At 35.0% G+C, this 19938-nt stretch overlaps 1 protein-coding gene across 2 annotated transcripts in view; it reads right to left on the minus strand.

Moving 5' to 3' along the window:
- Window positions 1–19938, minus strand: part of GPR158 (G protein-coupled receptor 158) — a 144693-nt gene that overhangs the window by 61266 nt on the left and 63489 nt on the right. For both annotated transcript variants that reach the window (XM_087918176.1, XM_026710080.2), the window contains exon 3: window positions 4347–4449. In XM_087918176.1, the coding sequence (XP_087774302.1) occupies window positions 4347–4449 (103 nt within the window). The remainder of the gene's footprint in view (window positions 1–4346; window positions 4450–19938) is intronic.

Below are 19938 nucleotides of genomic sequence, written 5' to 3' on the forward strand. Positions count from 1 at the left end.
AGTGAAAAGTCCTTGTGTAAATTATTTCTCATTTGGGGAGACCATGTCTTACAGATCAGTTCTTACATATTCATTTATTTTTTAGAGATACAGTTGATTCAGAAAAAAGTTTTATGTGTATTTATTTTGATCAAAATGTCTTAGAGTTTAATAACCCAACTAAATAATTTCTTAATCATTTTAATGTTTTAAGAAGTTTTCATAGTTTCTAACCTCCCAAATTAAGAGGAAACAAGTCTAACAATAGTCAACAATAGGTCAGCCTGCAGTCTTCCATGTAATTTTATGCACCCTTTGGCCTAATTTCCAAAAGACCTCTGCAAGAATTTGGCTTCTAAATTTATTACAATTGATCTTTTACAATGATTTTCAAACTCAGCAACTTTAAGAAATGGGGATTTCAACTCCCAGAATTCCCTAGTCAACACCAGATGAGACATTCTGGGAATTCTGGAATTGAAGTCCTCAAGTTGTTGAAATTGAGAAATACTGTAGTAATGTATTATTTTGTCAACAAAAAGAGACATACTGAAAGGTAGTGTAGCAAAATCTGTGTATACATGTGAGAGAAATAACTTTCTACTAAAGTGCCAATGGTTCAAGGCCAGTGAAGAGGGGACAGTTTTCTTAGGTACTCTTCAAACAAGGCTTCCTTTTTGCTGGAAGTATAAGGAAGGGAGACAGACATTACTTTTCCTTCTGCCATCCACTAAACACACATATATAATCCAAAAAAGGAAAAAGAGAAGGGAAGAGAATGGAAAAAGAAGAAAATGTATGGACCAATTTTTCACATAGGAAAGGTTTTACAACAGTGAAGGGATAAGAGCTATCCACTGCCTCTTGCTCTCAAACAATGTAGTTATGATTTTTTTAAAAACTCATCCCATTTGAACATAACATTATGTTGCATGCAATGATATTGCAGATATAATCATGTTTGTGGATATACAGCACATCTGGACTTGATTTAAATCTTGGGAAGTCATTGGCTTAATGTGTAAAATAAGCTCCCAATGAGTAAGGCAATTTCAGGATTGGAGGAAATTAGGGCTTTGTTAGGTGAGCGATGATGCAAAAACCCATGTGATGCACATGGGTGAATTGAAGAGTTCTTATTGCTTTTATAGATTTGGAGAGCCTTTGGTTTTTAATGAGATAGTAAATGCAGATGAAGAGGTTTCTTGAGACTACAAAAATGAAACTGGAAGGCAACAGATTACATACAGGATGGTCAAACTCAACAAGACAACCAATACATCCACAGACATGATCTACTAATGAAGGCATAAGATCATGACTTCTGAATAACATGCACATGTTAATTTGGTTAATTTTCAGCCTGGAACTTGTTAGTCATTGGCTTATAAATCTAATCTCCAAATATTTGGCCATGATCCAGATTACCTGCTTTTCATTCTGGTTCCTTGCCATGTAAGAATAGCTGATTTTGAGATCTATCTGCTAAATTTTTAAATGCCATTTAAAGTGTATGTAAAGCCATTTGCTCCAAGGTTTTCTCTGAGAGGTTTCTGAATTGGGGCAGTTTCCCACTATTTCCAGTTGGGACTAGTTTGCTTTCTGAGCCTTTGGAGGCAGATTCAAAAAATTAACAACTTGTCTAATTTTTTGGCATGATCTGAGAAACAGAACTGCAAACACAATTCCATCTGCCCTGCCATCTCGGAAGCCCATTTTACTTCCCAATTCTGCCTCGACCTACAACTGTGCAGCCTTACAGAAAGCAGAAGGATGGCAAAATTTTAAGTGGTAGAGGCATTTGGCCGGCAAACTCTTGATTATTAATGATGGTGAGCAAGCAAGAACACAGCTTGACTTTCAGATTCCTTGCTGGGTTTGCAGAGCTGGCTGTTAGATAAACAATCTTTTTTCAAACTAATGTGCTAAGGAAATTTCACAGAGCACTGGAGGTTGCAAAAGCAAATTCTGCTTTTTGAGCTTGGCACAGATAGCTTTCTGAACTAAAGTAGGAATGTAGAATGCATGTTTTTAGAAAACAGCACATCTAACCCACTTTCTCAACTAAATCACCTGGGGACTGAGTTAAAGCTGTAATTAAGAAATGCTGCCCAATTAGCAAATAAGCATGATTCACTCCTGTCCTAAATGTTTGCTAAATCCCCCTTGAAAATTAACGGGGGGAAAAGTTCTAAATAATTATAAATCAAATTGTATTGCTCATCTCAATATTTCCCTACATCCAACCTTATTTGGCTCCACCATGTTTTCTTCTCTCTTGACAAGGAAGTTTCCCCCCCGTAAGATTTGTACTGTTTTTATTCTGTCCAAATCCATTTGTCTTTTTTCTCAAGCTTCGCAAAATAGCTCTTCGGGTCATGACTGAATGTTGCCGTACTATACAATGCTCAATGTGCATTCATTTCAATTATATCAGTGCTTAGACATTTAGAGTTAGTAGTCTTGTTTTATGTAGCAAGAGAGGTGACAGGGTACATTACTGACTTTAAACCTGTGGCTTTTTCTTTCAAAATTTGACACTTGATATGAGCTATCTTACCCTTTGGTTTTGAAAAGATACATATATTCAGTTTGGCAGGCTGAGAGCCTAATTTTTTTAAAAAAATCAAGTTTCTTTGAAGCAACGATCTATGTAAATTCTGTGCAATGTTCTTGCAAGTGGCTATGCATAGTATTGGCTTTAGATTTTTATTAATTATCACCATAAATGCTAATTTTAGTAATTTTAGAAAGAAACAAGTGTAAAATAAGCTTAATCTGGTTTGAATTTGCCATATAAATACTTTTTAAATTCTAGGTTTATGTACATATTGCCAACTCATTTCTAATTTCATTTGTTTACTATTTTTTTTCTGTAATTATTCTACCCTATTATTAGAAGTATTGCTTGGCACTTCCATTTGTAAGGCTAGATGGATTAACTAGAACCAAGAAATAATTTCTGCTTTCTTCCCTGTCAATACTTATATTCTTCTCTGCACTCACATGCTAGTTTTATTGGTCATTATATCCTGTTGATTGTCAGAGAGAGTGAAACTTCTATACCAGAGATCTCCAAACTTGGCAACTTTAAGACTTGTGGACTTCAGCTACCAGAATTCCTCAGTCAGCCATGCTGGTTGGGAAATTCTTGGAATTGAAGTCCATAAATCTCAAAGTTGCCAAATTTGGAGACCTCTGTTCTATACTGAACATTCTCAGGAATATATTAAATTAGCTGATTGAAGGAAGGTCATTGGAGAAGATTTGATGTTGGGAAAGATTGAAGGCAAAAACGGAGAAGGGAACAGTAGCTGATGAGACAATTAGATAGTATAATTGATGCTATGGCCCTGAATTTGGGCAAGCCCCCAGGAGCACTAGTGGGGGCCTGGTCAATGGGGTCAGAAACAGTCAGACACAACTTAGTGAACGACAATAATTGGAGACACAACTTAGTGAACAACAATAATTGGAGAAAGGAGATCTAGAGGGAAAATGATGTCTCAAGTTTCCTCCAAGCTTTCAGATGTTACTGCATCTAATACAACGTTACAATAATTGGGTTACAAGAATCCATTGACTACTAGATGAAAGCCAAGATAAATTCTAAGAATTAGCCATTTGGATGTTTGTGGTCCAGATGTGGTAGTCCTATACATCTAACATCTGTGATATATGTGTTCATATTTACTTGTAAACAAATTCATATATTACTTATAGCGGTAGATTTGTGCTTCTGTATGTGATTTACTGCCTAAAGAATTGCCAGTGTTGGTATTCCTTAGGAAAAATCACAAAGAAAAAACATTTTTGGGACAGACAAATTATCCTAGAATTTGGGAACATTAATCCTAGAGATATTGGGAGCTAGATGTACTAATAGTGCCACTGCAAGCCAACAGATGCAAGCTAATGGGACAACATTTTATGTGGTAGAATTATCTATCATGAGAATATAATTCTCATTGAATTGTTAACAATATGCACTAGTTTTAAAGTGATGGGTGACCAAGTGCCATTTTAAGATACAACATACTTTCAAAGGGAGAAAGGCTAACACTTAAATTAACAAAAAAGACAACTAATATGCATTTTAAAATAGCTGCTATCCTTATATTGGTTCTGAAAACTGTAACAGCCCAGGAGCAAAGCTTTTACAAATCAAATACCCATAAAAGTAGATATGTTTTACAGACTGTAGAGAGCATCACAGATGACAAACCACAGACCTAAAATTTCTTAAGTGATTATATAATCCCTGAGTTGCAGAACGTTAGAGTCGAGTGCATAACCCTGACAAGGATAAAAGGGAATCTTACATTATTAATGTGTTCTCTCTTGCAGATTCAAGCAAAGGCACTTACTGTGAAAGATGTTCATTGAAAATATTTTGGGATTATAGAATCCAGTCTTACAAATGCATGAGTAGGCTCCAAGCACAAATCCCAGGCCTTTAATTGGTATACACTAAAAGAAAGAAAGACAGACAAGGAGGAAAAAAATATGAAAGACACACCCATTTTCCTTTATGGAGACATTGTAGTGGTTCATCTCAAGGCCAGCAATTCAGCAGGGGGTTTCAGAACAATTCTTTTTTTTTTCTTTTGTAAAAAGCATTGATGAAAGAGATTTTAAAAAGACTTCAGTGTAACAAATTGAAAGTAAATTATTACCCAGACAAGTGTCAGGGCTCCAACAAATCCACCCCCTAATAAATCATTTTTTAAAAAAACTCTGAAAGATGCAGCTAGAGACTTATGATTTGAATGGGGGGTAGATTTGTTGAGCCCTGACAGCCAGCCGACACTAAAATACATCATTCATTTCCCCCTTGACCCTGGTCTTCCCCTAATCCCTGGATGTATATCCTCCAATGGGACACATCCGTAGCCAAGAGTCATCTATCATGCTCTCCACTAATATTCTTCCGCACTAACAGCTTTGGGCTGCCTAGCAATTATCTGAAGCATTTCAGGAATGCATTACTTTCCCCCACTCTCTTTCTGCTGGCAACTAAAAAGACCAAAGAAGTATTTTTTTTTTTTTTTAGTTGACAACAAGATTTTTTTGGCAAAATGGTATAGTGATTAATTGTTCTCCTTTCTTGAAGTTTGAAAAAAAATTAAAGGAAGAAACCTCTTTGCTTCCAATTTATTTGGTGAACAACTCCAAAAGAACATTCTGATTCACAAAGTCAATTTGAAAAACAAATTTGATAGGTGGAGTATCCACAGTTCATAAATAATCACATAAAATGTGTCTCACATCTACATGAGCTTTGTATTTAAACACTCCCAGTGATTGGCAGGACAGTAGGAAAAGGAAATGAATTAGACTTCTGGGTTGATCCCTCTTCGCTGACGGACCATAGATCACGAATGTCCATGGTTATGGTCCATGCTCTTTCGTTGGAGAGCCCTGATCATTGCAATTAGGGGCTGAAGCTGCCTTGGAGAGGTGGTGGAGTAAGGAGAAGCTGCCAGCCAGATTGAGGGGAGCCACATCTCCCTTACTGGGCTTGGTCTTTTTCCCCCCAAAGATGACTGAAGCAGTAGTCCAAAATGGCCACCCCGAAGAGGAGGACTCAGCTGGACTAAGATTTGTGCAGGAATGAAGAAAGAGGTGGATAACATCTGAGGTGGGACAATTGGGCGAAACAACTAAACAGAAAGTACCCCAGGATTAAGGTAACATTGAACTCTTAAGAAAAGAAAAGTGAGCAGCGAAATACAAGGGGATAGGGAAAAAAAAACAAGAAATTAATTTTGACAGCTAGGCAGGGCTTCGAACCGGAAAAGGAAGAAGCCAGAATTAAAGACTTAATAAAATTGGATTAAAATATTTTGGCTATAAATAGCTATAAAATAAAGCTGGACTTAAGATTGTCAAAAAATGATAATAATAAAATTTACAAATTGGAAACTGGATTGCTCTGGAATATTGAGGTTCAAAACACCCTAAATAATAAAATAGGGGAAAAAGGTGAAGACTGTATAATGGAGAGTGCCATCGTCTGGATAAAAACTTAAACTCAAAAGGGAAAACATCCTGTTTCTGAATGAACTTGTGTCAATATAATGTTAAAGAAATATTGAAACAAAGTAAGAATCTTAGAAAGTGAAAGCTGAATCAGAATAAAGAAAAAAGCAAGGAAAGACTGGCTGTGGGATTGATTGATGTTTTTGGTATAGACCCTGGGCTAGAACAATTGAGAACTTTAGAAAACTTGAAGAAGAAAGAAGGAAAGTAAAAGTGTTTTTTGTGGACTTTAATGATTATAAAATATAAGAGTATGTAATGATGATATCTCTTCAGGAATTAAAAATGGAACTTAAAAATATGATAGAATTACTACAGTAAAGAGGCAAATCACTTTGTTCTGTGTTAGAAGAAATGGAAATGGCAACTGAACAAAAAGAAAGAACTTCAGAAGAGGAGGAGTCGGCTCAAGGAGAAGACATATTAAATAGACAATTAACACAAAGAACACTACAAAGAAGTGGGGAAAGAAGGAAGGCTAAAAAGTTGAGATTTAAGAAGGTAATCAAAAAGGGGAATACCTGTGAAATCTGGAAAGGTAGAAAGGTGCAGCAGAAAGGGGGTAAGGAAGATATCAAGAAAGAGGGATATAAACTGGAATGAGAAAAGATATGGGAAAAAGAGGAGGAGGAAAGGCAGTAAGAAACAGGTGCAGGAAATAAAGAAATAATAAAATGGTGAAAAGAAATTTTTTTTTAGAGATAATAGTTGATGAATTAAAAAGGGCATTCTGCAAGGCGACAAGGGGTAACAAGAATATATTTGAAGTTAAAAAATACTTAGAAAATATGGTTATATAGATTATTAAAGGAGGGATGGATACTGATAACTCTTATTAGATGAATATATGTTTTTGTTTTTATCTTTAAAAGAAAAGTTAAAGTTTATTAAAGAAATTGTAATAATTGAAATGAATGTGAAGATGTTTAAAAATGAGGTCAATATCAGTAACCAGGAATTAAATAGTCAATTTTTCCTTTTACCTTTTTGAAATTAGAAATAAAATTAAGGGGGGTAAATATATTGCAGAATCCAATTGAAAAGATGTAATGATTATTATTGTAACTACTTAAAAATAAGCGTTTATTGGGAATTAAGATGAGGGAATAAAGTTATTTTAACCACTGAGGTGTCACACTCAAAGCAGTAAAAGGGGGGGAAACCTAAGTTTGCTTCTTTTTATCTTGTGTTAAAACTTGTATTGATCTAGAATTTATAGAAAGAATGTATGATGAAAAGAAAATATGACAGATTAAAGAACTATTTAAATTAATAAGCTAATACAGACTATTAAAAGTAAGGAGAGATATTGGTAAAGTTTTTTTTATTAGGCAAACATATATTGTTATTTTTACTCTTAAAAAAATATTAAAGGATTATATTTGAAATAATTGAAATGAAATGAAAGGATGTTTGGATTGAGATTAATGTAAGAGATTTGGATTAATTTGTTTGATTTTCTCTTTTCTGAAAATTTGGAATGGAAAAGGTAATAATAGAATTAAGTATGTATATATGAATCTATAATTATTGTCATATTTGTATGTAAATTGATGATCCGGAAATATGTTGTCCACTAAAAAGAGCTTTTTGTTTTTAATGTGAAAAATTGAATAAAACTTGTTTTAAAAAAAAGAAAGAAAAGGAAATGAATTAAAGTAATAAAAAGAGAAAAAATATTCTTGTTAATTTGTAGGCTTTAGAGGTAAAGTGAAGTGAAAACTTTTCAGTGGGGACTGCTAACTTCTAGTGTGAGAAATCTTTCATAGTTCTGACTGCCTATTGGGTACCATCTTGTTTTCTCTGTTTTTTGCCATACCCTGGAGATATTCCTGGTCTTAATATATTAAAAATAAATAAATAAACAAACAAACAAATAAATAAATAAATTCATCTCTGGAAATAAGAAACAAATATATATTTGTCTGTAGTGTACATGTATATAGCCATATGAAGGGTATACTGTATAACCTTGCCACAACATATACTATAATTATAGGTAAGCTCCTCCATTAGGTATTTAATGTGAAAATGTCCTACTTTGAGCACTTAGATAACACAACTATATAATCGCTATCATTTTGCATGTTGCTAATTCTTCTTTTGCCTTTCATCAAATCACAAAAAGTCAGCTCTCTTTTCAGCTCAGCAAAACATGATTACAATTTCTACATGAATAGAAGGCTGTTTTTCTGCCTTTCCATCTTTTTACCAAGGCAGAAATGATACATCAGGAAAATGAGCTTATCACAATTCAGCATGCAGCCATTATAATCTTTAAGAGGGCAGTTACTTCTGACACCATCTTTTAATCTATATTAATCCACAATCAGATTCATTTTCAGGATGCAGAAGAATAAAGTTAGATCATAAATTCTGTAAAGTTTTTAATGTTCTGAAGTTTTAGAAAGTAACTAATGGTATCCCTTACAATTAACCATACTATAGAATGGGACAGTTAGAGAGAAAGAGAGAGAGAAAGACAGAAAGAGAAAAATAGAGCAAATGAGAGAAAGAGAAATATGAGAGAGAGAGAGAGAGAGAGAGAGAGAGAGAGAGAGAGAGAGAGAGAGAGAGAGAGCATTATGCTATTTAGTCCTACAGAAACAGAATATTAAAAACACCAAAATATTATATTATAGTATCCTTACACTGGAGATGTATTTTATGGTCAAGTATAATATGATGCAAATATAGAAAAGAGTTCAATTCCAATATTCCTCCCCATTTTTTTTTAAAGTTAATTTCAATTCCACTTATCTCTTATAAATAGAAGAGAATAAGGGTCACTTGTTTTCCGGGTATTGCTGAAGCTAATTTTGAACAGTTGAAGCTGATTTTGAACACATTATAAGGCCCAATTACATTTTTCTAGCATACATCTTTAACCAAACAAATTTCTTTGCTTTTAAATCAGCACAGGATATATTGCTTGTAAAATAAATCAATACCTGGAGCAAAGAAAAGCCTTTACCAGCATGTGAGAAAGAGATGGAGTTGCTCAAGCAAAAGAAACCTTTGGTGTAAGGACATGTTTATTACAAGCACACAAGGGTGTGCCCATTTTCATCTGTGAAATAGAATGGAAGGGTTCTATTGCCATCGTAATATTGTAAGCTGCTTCATGGCTTGCTGCTTTTGCTATATTATTGTAGAAAATGGCCAGGCAGCTTAGTTTGTGAAAAGTATGCTTGTTAATAGGCTACACGAAGTAGAATAGAGGTATTATCCTAGACTGGTGATAATCAAGTTATTATTGGTTCATTGCACAGCCAGCCACATGTTTCGACTGGATTTGGCACTTTTATTCACACATCAACTTCTTTCCAACAATTTCAGAAAGGGAAATGTTGATGGTGCTAAAGTTATCAACACAGAATGTAAGCAGTTCAAAGTAAGGATACCTTTTGCAATTGAAAGGTGGTGATTTTGTCAATGCTGATGATGTTCAGCTAGTCCTCCAGTTGTTTCAGAATTGCCCCCAAGGCATCTATTACTATTGGAACTATTTATGCCTTTTTTGCCATAGTTGTTCTAGTTCAATTCACAGTTCTATTCTATTTGCATTTTGTTGTCTTCTTCAGTTCTTTCTCTTCTAGTTTTCTGTCCCTAGATGTTGCAGTGTCTATTAGCCAGACTTTTTTAAAAAAAATATTTCTTATTGATAATGGTTCTGGAGTGATACCTGGCAGGTGCTTGTTTGTTTGAATTCTTAAGTCCTATGGCAATTCAATTTTTTTATTATGATAATGATTTCAGTTTTCTATTATATTTTTTTCAGGTCAGGGATAGTACAACACAAAGTCCTTCTAAGGTTTTCTCAAAGAACTATCTTCTATAAAAAGTCCTTATATCTAAAAAAACATCCAAGTTACCCAAGAGCGTGCTTCTTGTCTCTTCCTGAGACCATTGTCTGTGAACTGACCTTAAATATCACATTTCAGTTCTTACTATGTTACAGATCCCCTGATTATGACATTGAACATGTAAACAATCTAAATACACTACTAACATAGGCAGCATCCTGCCCACATGCTTTTATCTTTCTTGGTGACTTCAATCTACCTCATATTAACTGGATCCTAAACAAATGTAAAACTGAACCCATACATGCAACTTTCTACAATGCTGTAACAAATCTGGGATTGGAACAACTATTAACCAACAATACTAGTCTTAACAACTGCCTCAATCTCATTTTCTGCAATAGTTTGAATTCAATTTATGGAATACAAATTAAAGAATCCTTTTCCAACAGTGACCACAACATGATTGACTTTTGTCTCAACATACATCCACACAAAAATCATCACAATGACGTAATCCCCAATTATAACTTCAAAAAAGGCAACTATGATATTATAGTCAACAATCTCTCTTCCCTTGATTGGCAATTTCTATTCACTGGATGTAATATTGTTGAAGACCATTACAACATATTCTTACTAGAAAGCAAGAGCGCCATCAAACTATATGTACCAAGAACAACTACCCAAACCAGGAAAAACAGATTACCCATAACAATAAGGAAGCTTCAATCCAAAAAGAGATCACTTTGGCAAAAAACAAATCTGGTCACGTTGCCAACTTCAAAAGCCGATACAAAAATCTATGCCACCAGATAAAACCTGAATGCACTAATTATCACATTAAACAAGAGGAAAACTTTCTATGCACCAATTCCACCCATGCTTTCTACAATTTTGTAAACAACAAACTAAAAGACTCAAGGTCCATCCCACCCCTGAAAGGACCTAATGGCAAAGACTGCACTGACGACTCCATCAAAGCAAACTTCTTTAACACATTCTTTGGCTTAGTATTTGTAAATAGCAATGGATCAAGCCCAGTACTTCCTAGTCGAACCACAGACAACTACAATGATCTAATAAATATCAATTTTACAGAAGACATTGTTGAAAAAGCACTGCGCAATCTAAAACCATCCCTATTTATTGGACCAGATGGAATATGTGCCTACTTTTTAAAAAAGCTATCCATTGCCATAGCCGAATCTCTAAGCATAATTTTTGAAAAATCTTTCAGGACCAGCTCCTTGCCAAAACTATGGTCACAAGCCACGGTCATCCCCATCTTCAAAAAAGGAGACCCCAGCCTAGTTGAAAATTACAGACCAATTTCCTTATGCTGCGTTACCAGTAAAGTCATGGAATCAACTATTAACCAATCCATTATCCACTACTTAGAGACCTACTCTCTAATAAACAATTTGTTTTCAGAAAAAAAAAAACTATCATGTAATCTGCAACTCTTACACTGCAAAAACATATGGACTACACAACTCAATAAGGACAAAGCAATAGATGCAATCTACATAAACTTCTGTAAAGCCTTTGATTCAGTGGTACATGACAAACTACTATTAAAACTAAAATCTTATGGTATCTCTGGACACCAACATAACTGGATAGAAGCGTTCCTGTCAAACAGACAACAAATGGTCAAAATTGGGGGCGTCCTATCAAATTCTGTAACTGTGAACAGTGGTGTCCCCCAAGGCAGTGTTCTAGGACCAACTCTTTTCATACTCTATATAAATGACCTCTGTGATCATATCAAGAGCAACTGCGTCCTCTTCGCTGATGATGTAAAACTATTCAATACCACAGACGATACTACTACCCTCCAAAAAGACCTTGACTATGTATCAGAATAGTCAATCAAATGGCAACTTCAAATCTCAACAAATAAATGCTCTGTCTTACATATTGGCAGAAAAAAATCAGAAAATAAAATACAAGCTAAATAGTCAAGACCTTGTTGAGGATCCAAACTCTGCCAAGGACCTTGGAGTACTCATCTCAAATGATCTAAGTGCCCACTGTAACTACATAGCCAAAAAGGCATTAAGAGTTGTTAATCTAATCCTACGTAGCTTCTTCTCTGGTAATATCACACTACTAACTAGAGCATACAAAACATTTGCTAGACCTATACTTGAATATGCTCATCAGTCTGGAACCCATATCATGTATCTGATATTAACACAATTGAAAAAGTCCAGAAATATTTCACAAGAAGAGTTCTCCTCTCCTCTCCTCATTGCAGAATACCTTATGCCACCAGACTTGAATCTCTAAACCTAGAAAACCTAGAACTATGCCACCTCCAGTCCGATCTAAGTATAGTATAAAAAAATCATACATTGCAATGTCCTACCTGTCAATGAATACTTCAGCTTCAACCATAACAACACAAGAGCACACAATAGATACAAACTCAAGGTTAACCGCACCAAACTTGATTGCAGAAAATACGACTTCAGCAACAGAGTGGTCAATGTCTGGAATACTCTACCCGACTCTGTAGTTTCTTCTCCAAACCCCAAAAACTTTAACCTTAGACTGTCTACTATTGACCTCACCCCTTTCCTAAGAGGTCTGTAGAGGGCGTGCATAAGCGCACCAATCGTACCTACCATCCCTGTCCTATTGTTTTTTATTTTTCTTATAAGTATCTATCTCATGTATTCAAAACTATATTTATTCTTATACTTGTATCTTGTAAGCGATTGACAAATCAAATAAATTCTAAATACTAAGCCTTTTTTAAATCTGCCATTTCCTTGTCCACTATTGGATTGTATGACTATAACTTTGTTGCTTGTATCCTTACGATTTATATTGACTGTTTTCTAGTATGATTTAATTGCTTATTGCACCCTATGAGTATTATTAAGCGTTGTATCTTATGATTCTTGACGCATGTATCTTTTCTTTTATGTACACTAAGAGCATATGCACCAAGACAAATTCCTTGTGTGTCCAATCATACTTGGCCAATAAAGAATTCTATTCTATTCTATTACTCAAGTTTAGTTCCCACCCAGTGAGGGTGTCTCTGAGAAAACAGGGAATTAGTTTGGGATAGGAGTATTAGGAGTGGGGGGGAAATCAAGATACAAACTTTGCTAATTACTCCTAGGCATCTGAAATTTTTTTTCACTATCACCTATGTTACAGTTTCCAAATTTCAGCAGAGAAATTTTCTCCTGTTACACAAATCCCCATATCGCTTCTTCTATTGCCATGATTATTTTGATCCATTCTTTCTCATATTTGTTATTATCATTTTTTTCCTTTAAAAAAAATTCATTTGTCACTTCATGATCAAATTCAGGAATATTTATCAATGAGAGAATTTTTCAGAAGTCCTTTGGAAAAAAATGAACTACTTTTGATTTGTATTATAGATTTAGAGTGACCAAACTAAATGTCAACAATATGGATAATTTTCACAAGAGGTTTAGTAATTTGAAGTCAGAAGTGATTTTGTGTCTATAGATGACTATAAATGATCACATCTGAAACAGCACAAGTGTAGAATAAGTTGTGCATTCTATCCCTCTGCAATGCACAAATTAAAATGGCTGCACACAATTACTAAGCATTGCTCCAGTGTTCAGGGATAGTGGTTTATTCCATAAACTATAGTTAAAACAATAGCTTACTGCAATATGCAAATCAGGTGTATCCTTGCTGAAACAGAATATTCTCATTTTCATAATCAAGGGCAGTATTTCCAAATGTTTTTGAACATACTGACAGAATAAGTCCTATTACTTCAGAACAATGAAAGAAACATACCAAGTGCAGGCATCATCATGTAGCTCAAAACGAGATAGGAAATTACTCAAGGACACCGTTGACAGGGAAATTGTAGGCTTAGGAATTCTGGGAGTTGAAATCCATGCATATTAAAGTTGCCATGTTTGAAATACATTCCTATCTTACCAGGCAAAAATTGCAATTGCAATTTGTAATACCCACAAATAATATTTTGCAGAAGAAAAACACTTCTGGAAAAAAGCTTAGCAAACTTATATTCTCCATTTCATCCAGTTACCTGTCCCAAATTTTCAGCTACTAAGAAACCAGGCAGTCAAATAAATATATTTTTCAGCTCCCTTGAACACCATCTTAGCTTCTCTAGCTGTCATCTTATCTTTTACAGGGTCTCCTTATGAATGGATATAAGCAAAGATAGGAACAAAACTTTTCAATAGTTCTTTAAAATTATATTTGCTCTTAATTCTTTTATTAATATTATTAATGGAACCATTTTTTTAAATTTTATTTTAAAATGTCATTCAAAAGCTGAGAAATGGTATTGACTGAAGCCCAATTAAACCTATCAATACTGTCTCCCATTAGCAAATATCAACCAGAAATTCTGATTTATCAAATGTTGATTTTCACATTCTTGGATATCATTGTTTTTCTTTCGGTCAAAGAGCAATCTTTCTTCCGAGAATTCTTTAAGGGCAGTTATGTTATTTTCTTTCATGAAGAAAAAAATAAAAGCTAATAAAATTATTAACAGAAATGTTATTCTTTAGTCATGACTCAGTTGAGTAGTGGATTTCACTGAAACTTCTAAAGTAGGGAATCAGTTTCATTGCGTCAAATTGTGTGTCCAAGATTTGCAAGATCACAACATATACAATGTGAAACTTCAATAGGAATTATGCTAAAATATGAACAAATATGTTCACTGCTTGTGCAGATTTAAAAAAATCAAATGAAAGCAGGTACAGTACAAAATATAAAACTTGAAAAACTAAAACTGAAATATTCTTCTCTCCTTCCTTGCTCTCTACTACTACTAATTTTTTTTTATTGTTTTCAGAGAGGAATAAAAATATGTATCAGAATCCCCAAAACAAATCTGGTGTAACAATGACAATATTATAGACTGCAAAATAATACTGTATTAATCATTGCAACAAATAATTTCATTTAAAATTAGATGGCATACTATAATCATATAAAATAGAAGTAGGAAGCTGCGTTGATTATGTTCTCCACTTTGAATTATTTGTAAAAATAATAGAGTCAGAAGTAAATAAAATAATAAATATCCATCTGTAGGTTAAAGGCATTTTACATAAATACTGTGTTCGAATTTTGTAAAATATAATCCTGTACCTGGGAGGAATTGCAGTTTAGAAAACCAAACTGAAATCCTGTATGATTTAGAGTTTTGTTCCTTTTAATTTATAGGAGCAGATAAATAGCACCAATCTCAAAGGCAACTTGCGCTGTACCATAATATTTGTCTGAATCTGGAAAAATAATTTCTGGTAAGTTCACAAATAAAATATCTTGATTAAGAAGGAGATGAGATGAGATGAGATGAGATAAATAGGAAATGAGGTTATGAACAAAGAAATGTGACTCTTTCACAAACAGAAAGATGATATTAGCTCCAAATTGAGATACTTGGCCTCACTTTGAATAAATTTCCCGGTCATACAGCCTATTTGTTCCCCCAGCTTTGCTATATTGTCCTCATTAATTTCAAATGTAAATCATTTAGTTTCCATTATATACACTGAATTATGACTTTTCTATTCATTTATGTGTTTGCTTTATTTCAGTCAATTGTTTCCAAAATACAAGCAATTAAAACAATTTAAGACAGCTGAGGTCAGAAACAGAACCTATTTGCATATTCAGAAATATAAGTCTTACTTCAAAAGATAAGCTTGCCTAGAGGATAAATGAATATGAGCATATGTTTTGGGTAGAGATATCCTACCTCACCTATTATCATAAAATGGCTCTGCTGCAAGTCATCATCTAACCTTTAAAAAATTGGGGCATTTGAAGAAGAATCATTTCAGGCTACAGAAAACTAAATAACACAGAAAATTATTCTTCAAATGCTAGAGATATTTAATTTTGTTTATTATGAAATGTAATAAGATGGCATTCAAAATACACATTTATATATTAATATTTACCCAAACAAATTTTGGCACAGACTAGGGTCCCTAAAATAGATTTCTTATTAAGGGCAAATTTGAAAGCACTAGGAAAGATTCTTTTTTTTTCAGAGTCAAATTTTTTTATTTATATATAAACATTCTGAATACAGTGTATTGTCCAGCCATACCATTTTACAAAAGAAGAAAAAAGAAATAGTAGCATGTATACATACATACATACATACATACATACATACATACATACATACGGTATTCAGATTTGTTCGGGTATTTTCCCATGTCATTATAGTTGTGCTTTTAAAGTTGTAGCAATGTTTCAGCAGACTCTCATCTGCCATCATCAGGTTTCTGTATTGTGTTTGTCTGAGTGTCAGGCTTTCACAGCCGTTTCTGTTTTAAATTTGGTGCTAGCCTACTGCTGTGTTAGAATAGTTTTTTCTTCATCCTGGTTGGGAGTCTTGGTCTGTGTTTATTGGTCTTGGAGTTTGCCATGTTCTGCTTGATTGGTGTTTCTAATATCTTCTGTCTGTTTTGTAGCATTTTTTTTGTCTTGATTGGCTGGCAACATTGTATTTCCTGTATTGGGGAATTTTAGGGTGGCTTGGCTTTGAGTGAATGGCCGGCTATCATTTATTAGGAAGCTAGGTTTCATCTGTGTGACTGGCTGGGCTGTGTTTGGGCTGGAGGTATTGCGGGGGTGGTCTGTTTGTGCCCAGCTGTTTGCTTGACTTGTGGTGTGGAGATTTTTTTGTTTGTGAATTTTTTTGTCCAGATAATTGACAGTCTGGTGGAGTTATCTCTTCTATTCATGCTTTCAGATCTTTTTTCAATCTCTATGGCTTCTCTGATAATTCTGTAGCTGGAGTTTTCTAGAGTGGCTAGGGTTTTGGTGCCATTGAAGTTGATGCTATGACCTGTGGCTTTCATGTGTTGGACTAGTGAGGAAGTGTGCTCCACCTTTTTTACTGCATTTTTGTGTTCATCCAGGCGGGTACTTATTCTTCTATTGGTCTGTCCAATGTATGTGGCAGGGCATGATGCGTAGGGGACTTCATATATGCCTTGGTTTTCCTGATCAATTTTATCTTTGGGGTTTCTTAGGATGGCTGCTGTTTTTCTGTCTGTTTTGAAGGCAGTCTTGATGTGATGCCTGTGTAGTAACTTACTGATTTTGTCTGTAGTACCTTTTATGTAGGGCAGGACTGCTGTTCCATAGGTCTGTTCATCTTCTAGGTCCAATATAGGAAACACAATGTTGCCAGCCATTCAAGACATTTATAAAATTCCGCATTAAATAATACTCTGTATCTCCTTTATCTTTATTTTCAATGTCAATCTATCCATCTCTGCATAATCCAATATTTTTGTAATTATATTTTCATCTGATGGTGTGTTCTCATTTTTCCAATATTGTACAAATACAATTCTTGCTGCAGTTGTACATATAATATTAAATATGTAGTCCCTTTATCATAGCTTTCCGGTATTATACCAAACAAAAATATCTGGGATTCCCAGATATGTTTTGAGTTTCACTCTCCATGAATGGTTGATCAGGCCTTCAGATACAGGAAGTTTTAATGAACATCTGAGAACCCAATGGAATATGATCAAGACAGACTGAATAAAAGAGAAAAACAAAACTTCCTACATTGCTCTGTTCTGGGACTACTGTATATCTTTTTTTCCCCTGCAATAACCTAGAAACCTAATTTTCCCTATTAGGAAGCTATACAATTTTAGCCCTATCTTCTACCTTCAGCATTTAAAACACATCTATATTCTGTGTCATCACAATAACAGACATAGAAATTTGGAAATGTGGGCCAGCTCCTCTGAAGTAGCTACTCCTCTGGGAAATTGTTTATTGAGTAGAAAAATGGGGCTCTTGCCCCCATGGACTCTGTACATAAATATTTTAAGAGGGAGAAGAGGCCATGAAAAGAGACCAATTATATCTATCTCCTACATCAAATTCCAATGTGTCTTTAAATAGGTTTGCATGGTTAGCTGTGGTGGAATTTAATTTTTTTACTACTGGTTCTGTGGGCATGGCTTGGTGGGCATAGCAGGGGAAGGATGCTGTAAAATCTCCAGTCAGAGGTGGTATTTGCCAGTTCTCCAAACTACTCAAAATTTCTGCTACCTGTTGTCCAGAACTTATCAGAACCTGATGAATACCACCGCTGATGGTTAGATAGTCTCTAGTAAATCTCCTCCTGAAAGAGAGCTGACAAATATGGGAAGACAGCAGTGGTGGTATTCAAATTTTTTTTACTACCGATTCTGTGGGCGTGGCTTGGTAGGTGTGGTGTGGCTTGGTGGGCATGGTTTGGTGGGCGTGGCAGTGGAAGAATACTGTAAAATCCCCATTCCCTCCCCATCCCACTAACCTGCTTTCCAGCTCCGTTCTGTGTAGGGCAACAAAAGCCCAGCCAATCAGCTGGGATTTCGATCAGCTGGGACTCAGGAGGCAGTGAATAGATGGGGACATGGCCAACCAGAGGTGGTATTACCCAGTTGTCCGAACTACTCAAAATTTCCATTACCAATTCTTCACAACTGGCTGAATACTACCTCTGGAAAACAGCCCTTAAAAAGAACCACAATAGTATTCCAGTCAGTGCCATTGGTAGGTGGCTGGGTGTGAATTCCTTGGATGGTAACTACTTAATATATTTCTTGTAGTGTTTCACTCCAATACTAGATGAGAAACAATGTTATTTTATTGTTGTTGTTTTCTTGCAAAAAAAATAATCAAGGCGGGATGCAAAGAAAATTAAACATAAAGATTAAATTATAGAAAATTACAAAAAAGTAGGCAAATTTAATATTTTTAATGATTATCAAGACAGCCCACAACTATGAGTGCAAGTTCTGGGACATCTGGTTTGGGCTTCTTCGGCAATGGACGAAATCACGATCATCCACGGTTTTGATCCGTGCTCACCGCTGGAGCGTCCTGAGCCGCCCAGATTTGGGGCTGTAGCCGCCCTATAGAGATGGTGAAGAAGGGGGAGCTGTCAGTAGGGTTGAAGAGAGCTGCATCTCTCCTCCTCAGCTGGCCATTACTCCCTTTCCCAAAGGCAGTTGCAGTGGTGGTCAGAAATGGCCACCTCAAAGAAGAACCCAACCGGACAAGATTGTGCAGGAGGAAGTTTAAAGGAGAAAGTTTGACTGACCGGCTTGAATGGAGAACATCTATTTAAGGTACCTGGAACCTGAATTTTAAAGACTAATTCTATTCCTAAAAAAGATTTTAAGCAGCAAAAGAGAAAGGGAAAGGAAACGGAATTGGCTTTTTTTCTTCTAACATCGACAGTTTTAACTGACTTGGAACATTAAGAAGAAGAGATTCGAATAAGAAATTGATACTAATCCACTTTGACATTAATAGGCTATTTCTAGCTGAAAATAAAGTGTCAAAGAGATAAAGATTCTTGGATAATTTAAAAACTTTATTTAAAAAAAGAAAGAAAGCAGTGGAGGGAAAAACGAAAAAGAGGGTGGAATCTGGAAAATGGAGGAGACCACCTGGAACTTAAAAAAAATGATAGCGGAATTTTAATGAGGCTTGCAAAAGATACATTGTAGCTAAGAGAACAAAGCCCCTGGAAAGAGAAGGGGAGAAAAGAAGCAAGAAACAGTTTTGGATTATTGGATGATTCCTGGAACTTTCGATGGAGGATCCTAATGAAATAAAATAAAATCAATTGGGGTTTGTTTAATTTTTTTTTAAATGGCATCACTCCTTGAAGAGTTAAAAATGAGACATAAAGAACAAAAAGAAGAAGCACAAGATGGAAGAGGATCTTTTGGCTTCGTATTTCAATTTTTAGAAATGGAATCTTGGAACTTGAAAAACAACAAGAAACGCTGGCAGAACAAGAAGAGCAGGACAACAAAGAAGCCATCTTCAATGACCAAGCAATTTTAAGCGGGGTAAAAAAGGGAAAGGGGGGAAAGGGGGGGGAAACTTAAGTACTGAAGCAACAACCAAAAAAAAGAGTAATTTGAAAAGTAATCATAATATCAGGAAGAAGCAGAAGGGAGGATCACAGAAGATAGAAAAGGGAATAAAAAGGGGAGGGAGAAGAAGAGAGGGAAGAGGGAAAGGAAAAGAAGCTACAAAAGACAGAAACAAGATATAGAGGTACAGGAAAAAT

The sequence above is a fragment of the Pseudonaja textilis genome, chromosome Z, assembly GCF_049901715.1.
Source record: "Pseudonaja textilis isolate UNSWEBS1 chromosome Z, rPseTex1.2, whole genome shotgun sequence".
Taxonomy (NCBI): Eukaryota; Metazoa; Chordata; class Lepidosauria; order Squamata; family Elapidae; genus Pseudonaja; species Pseudonaja textilis.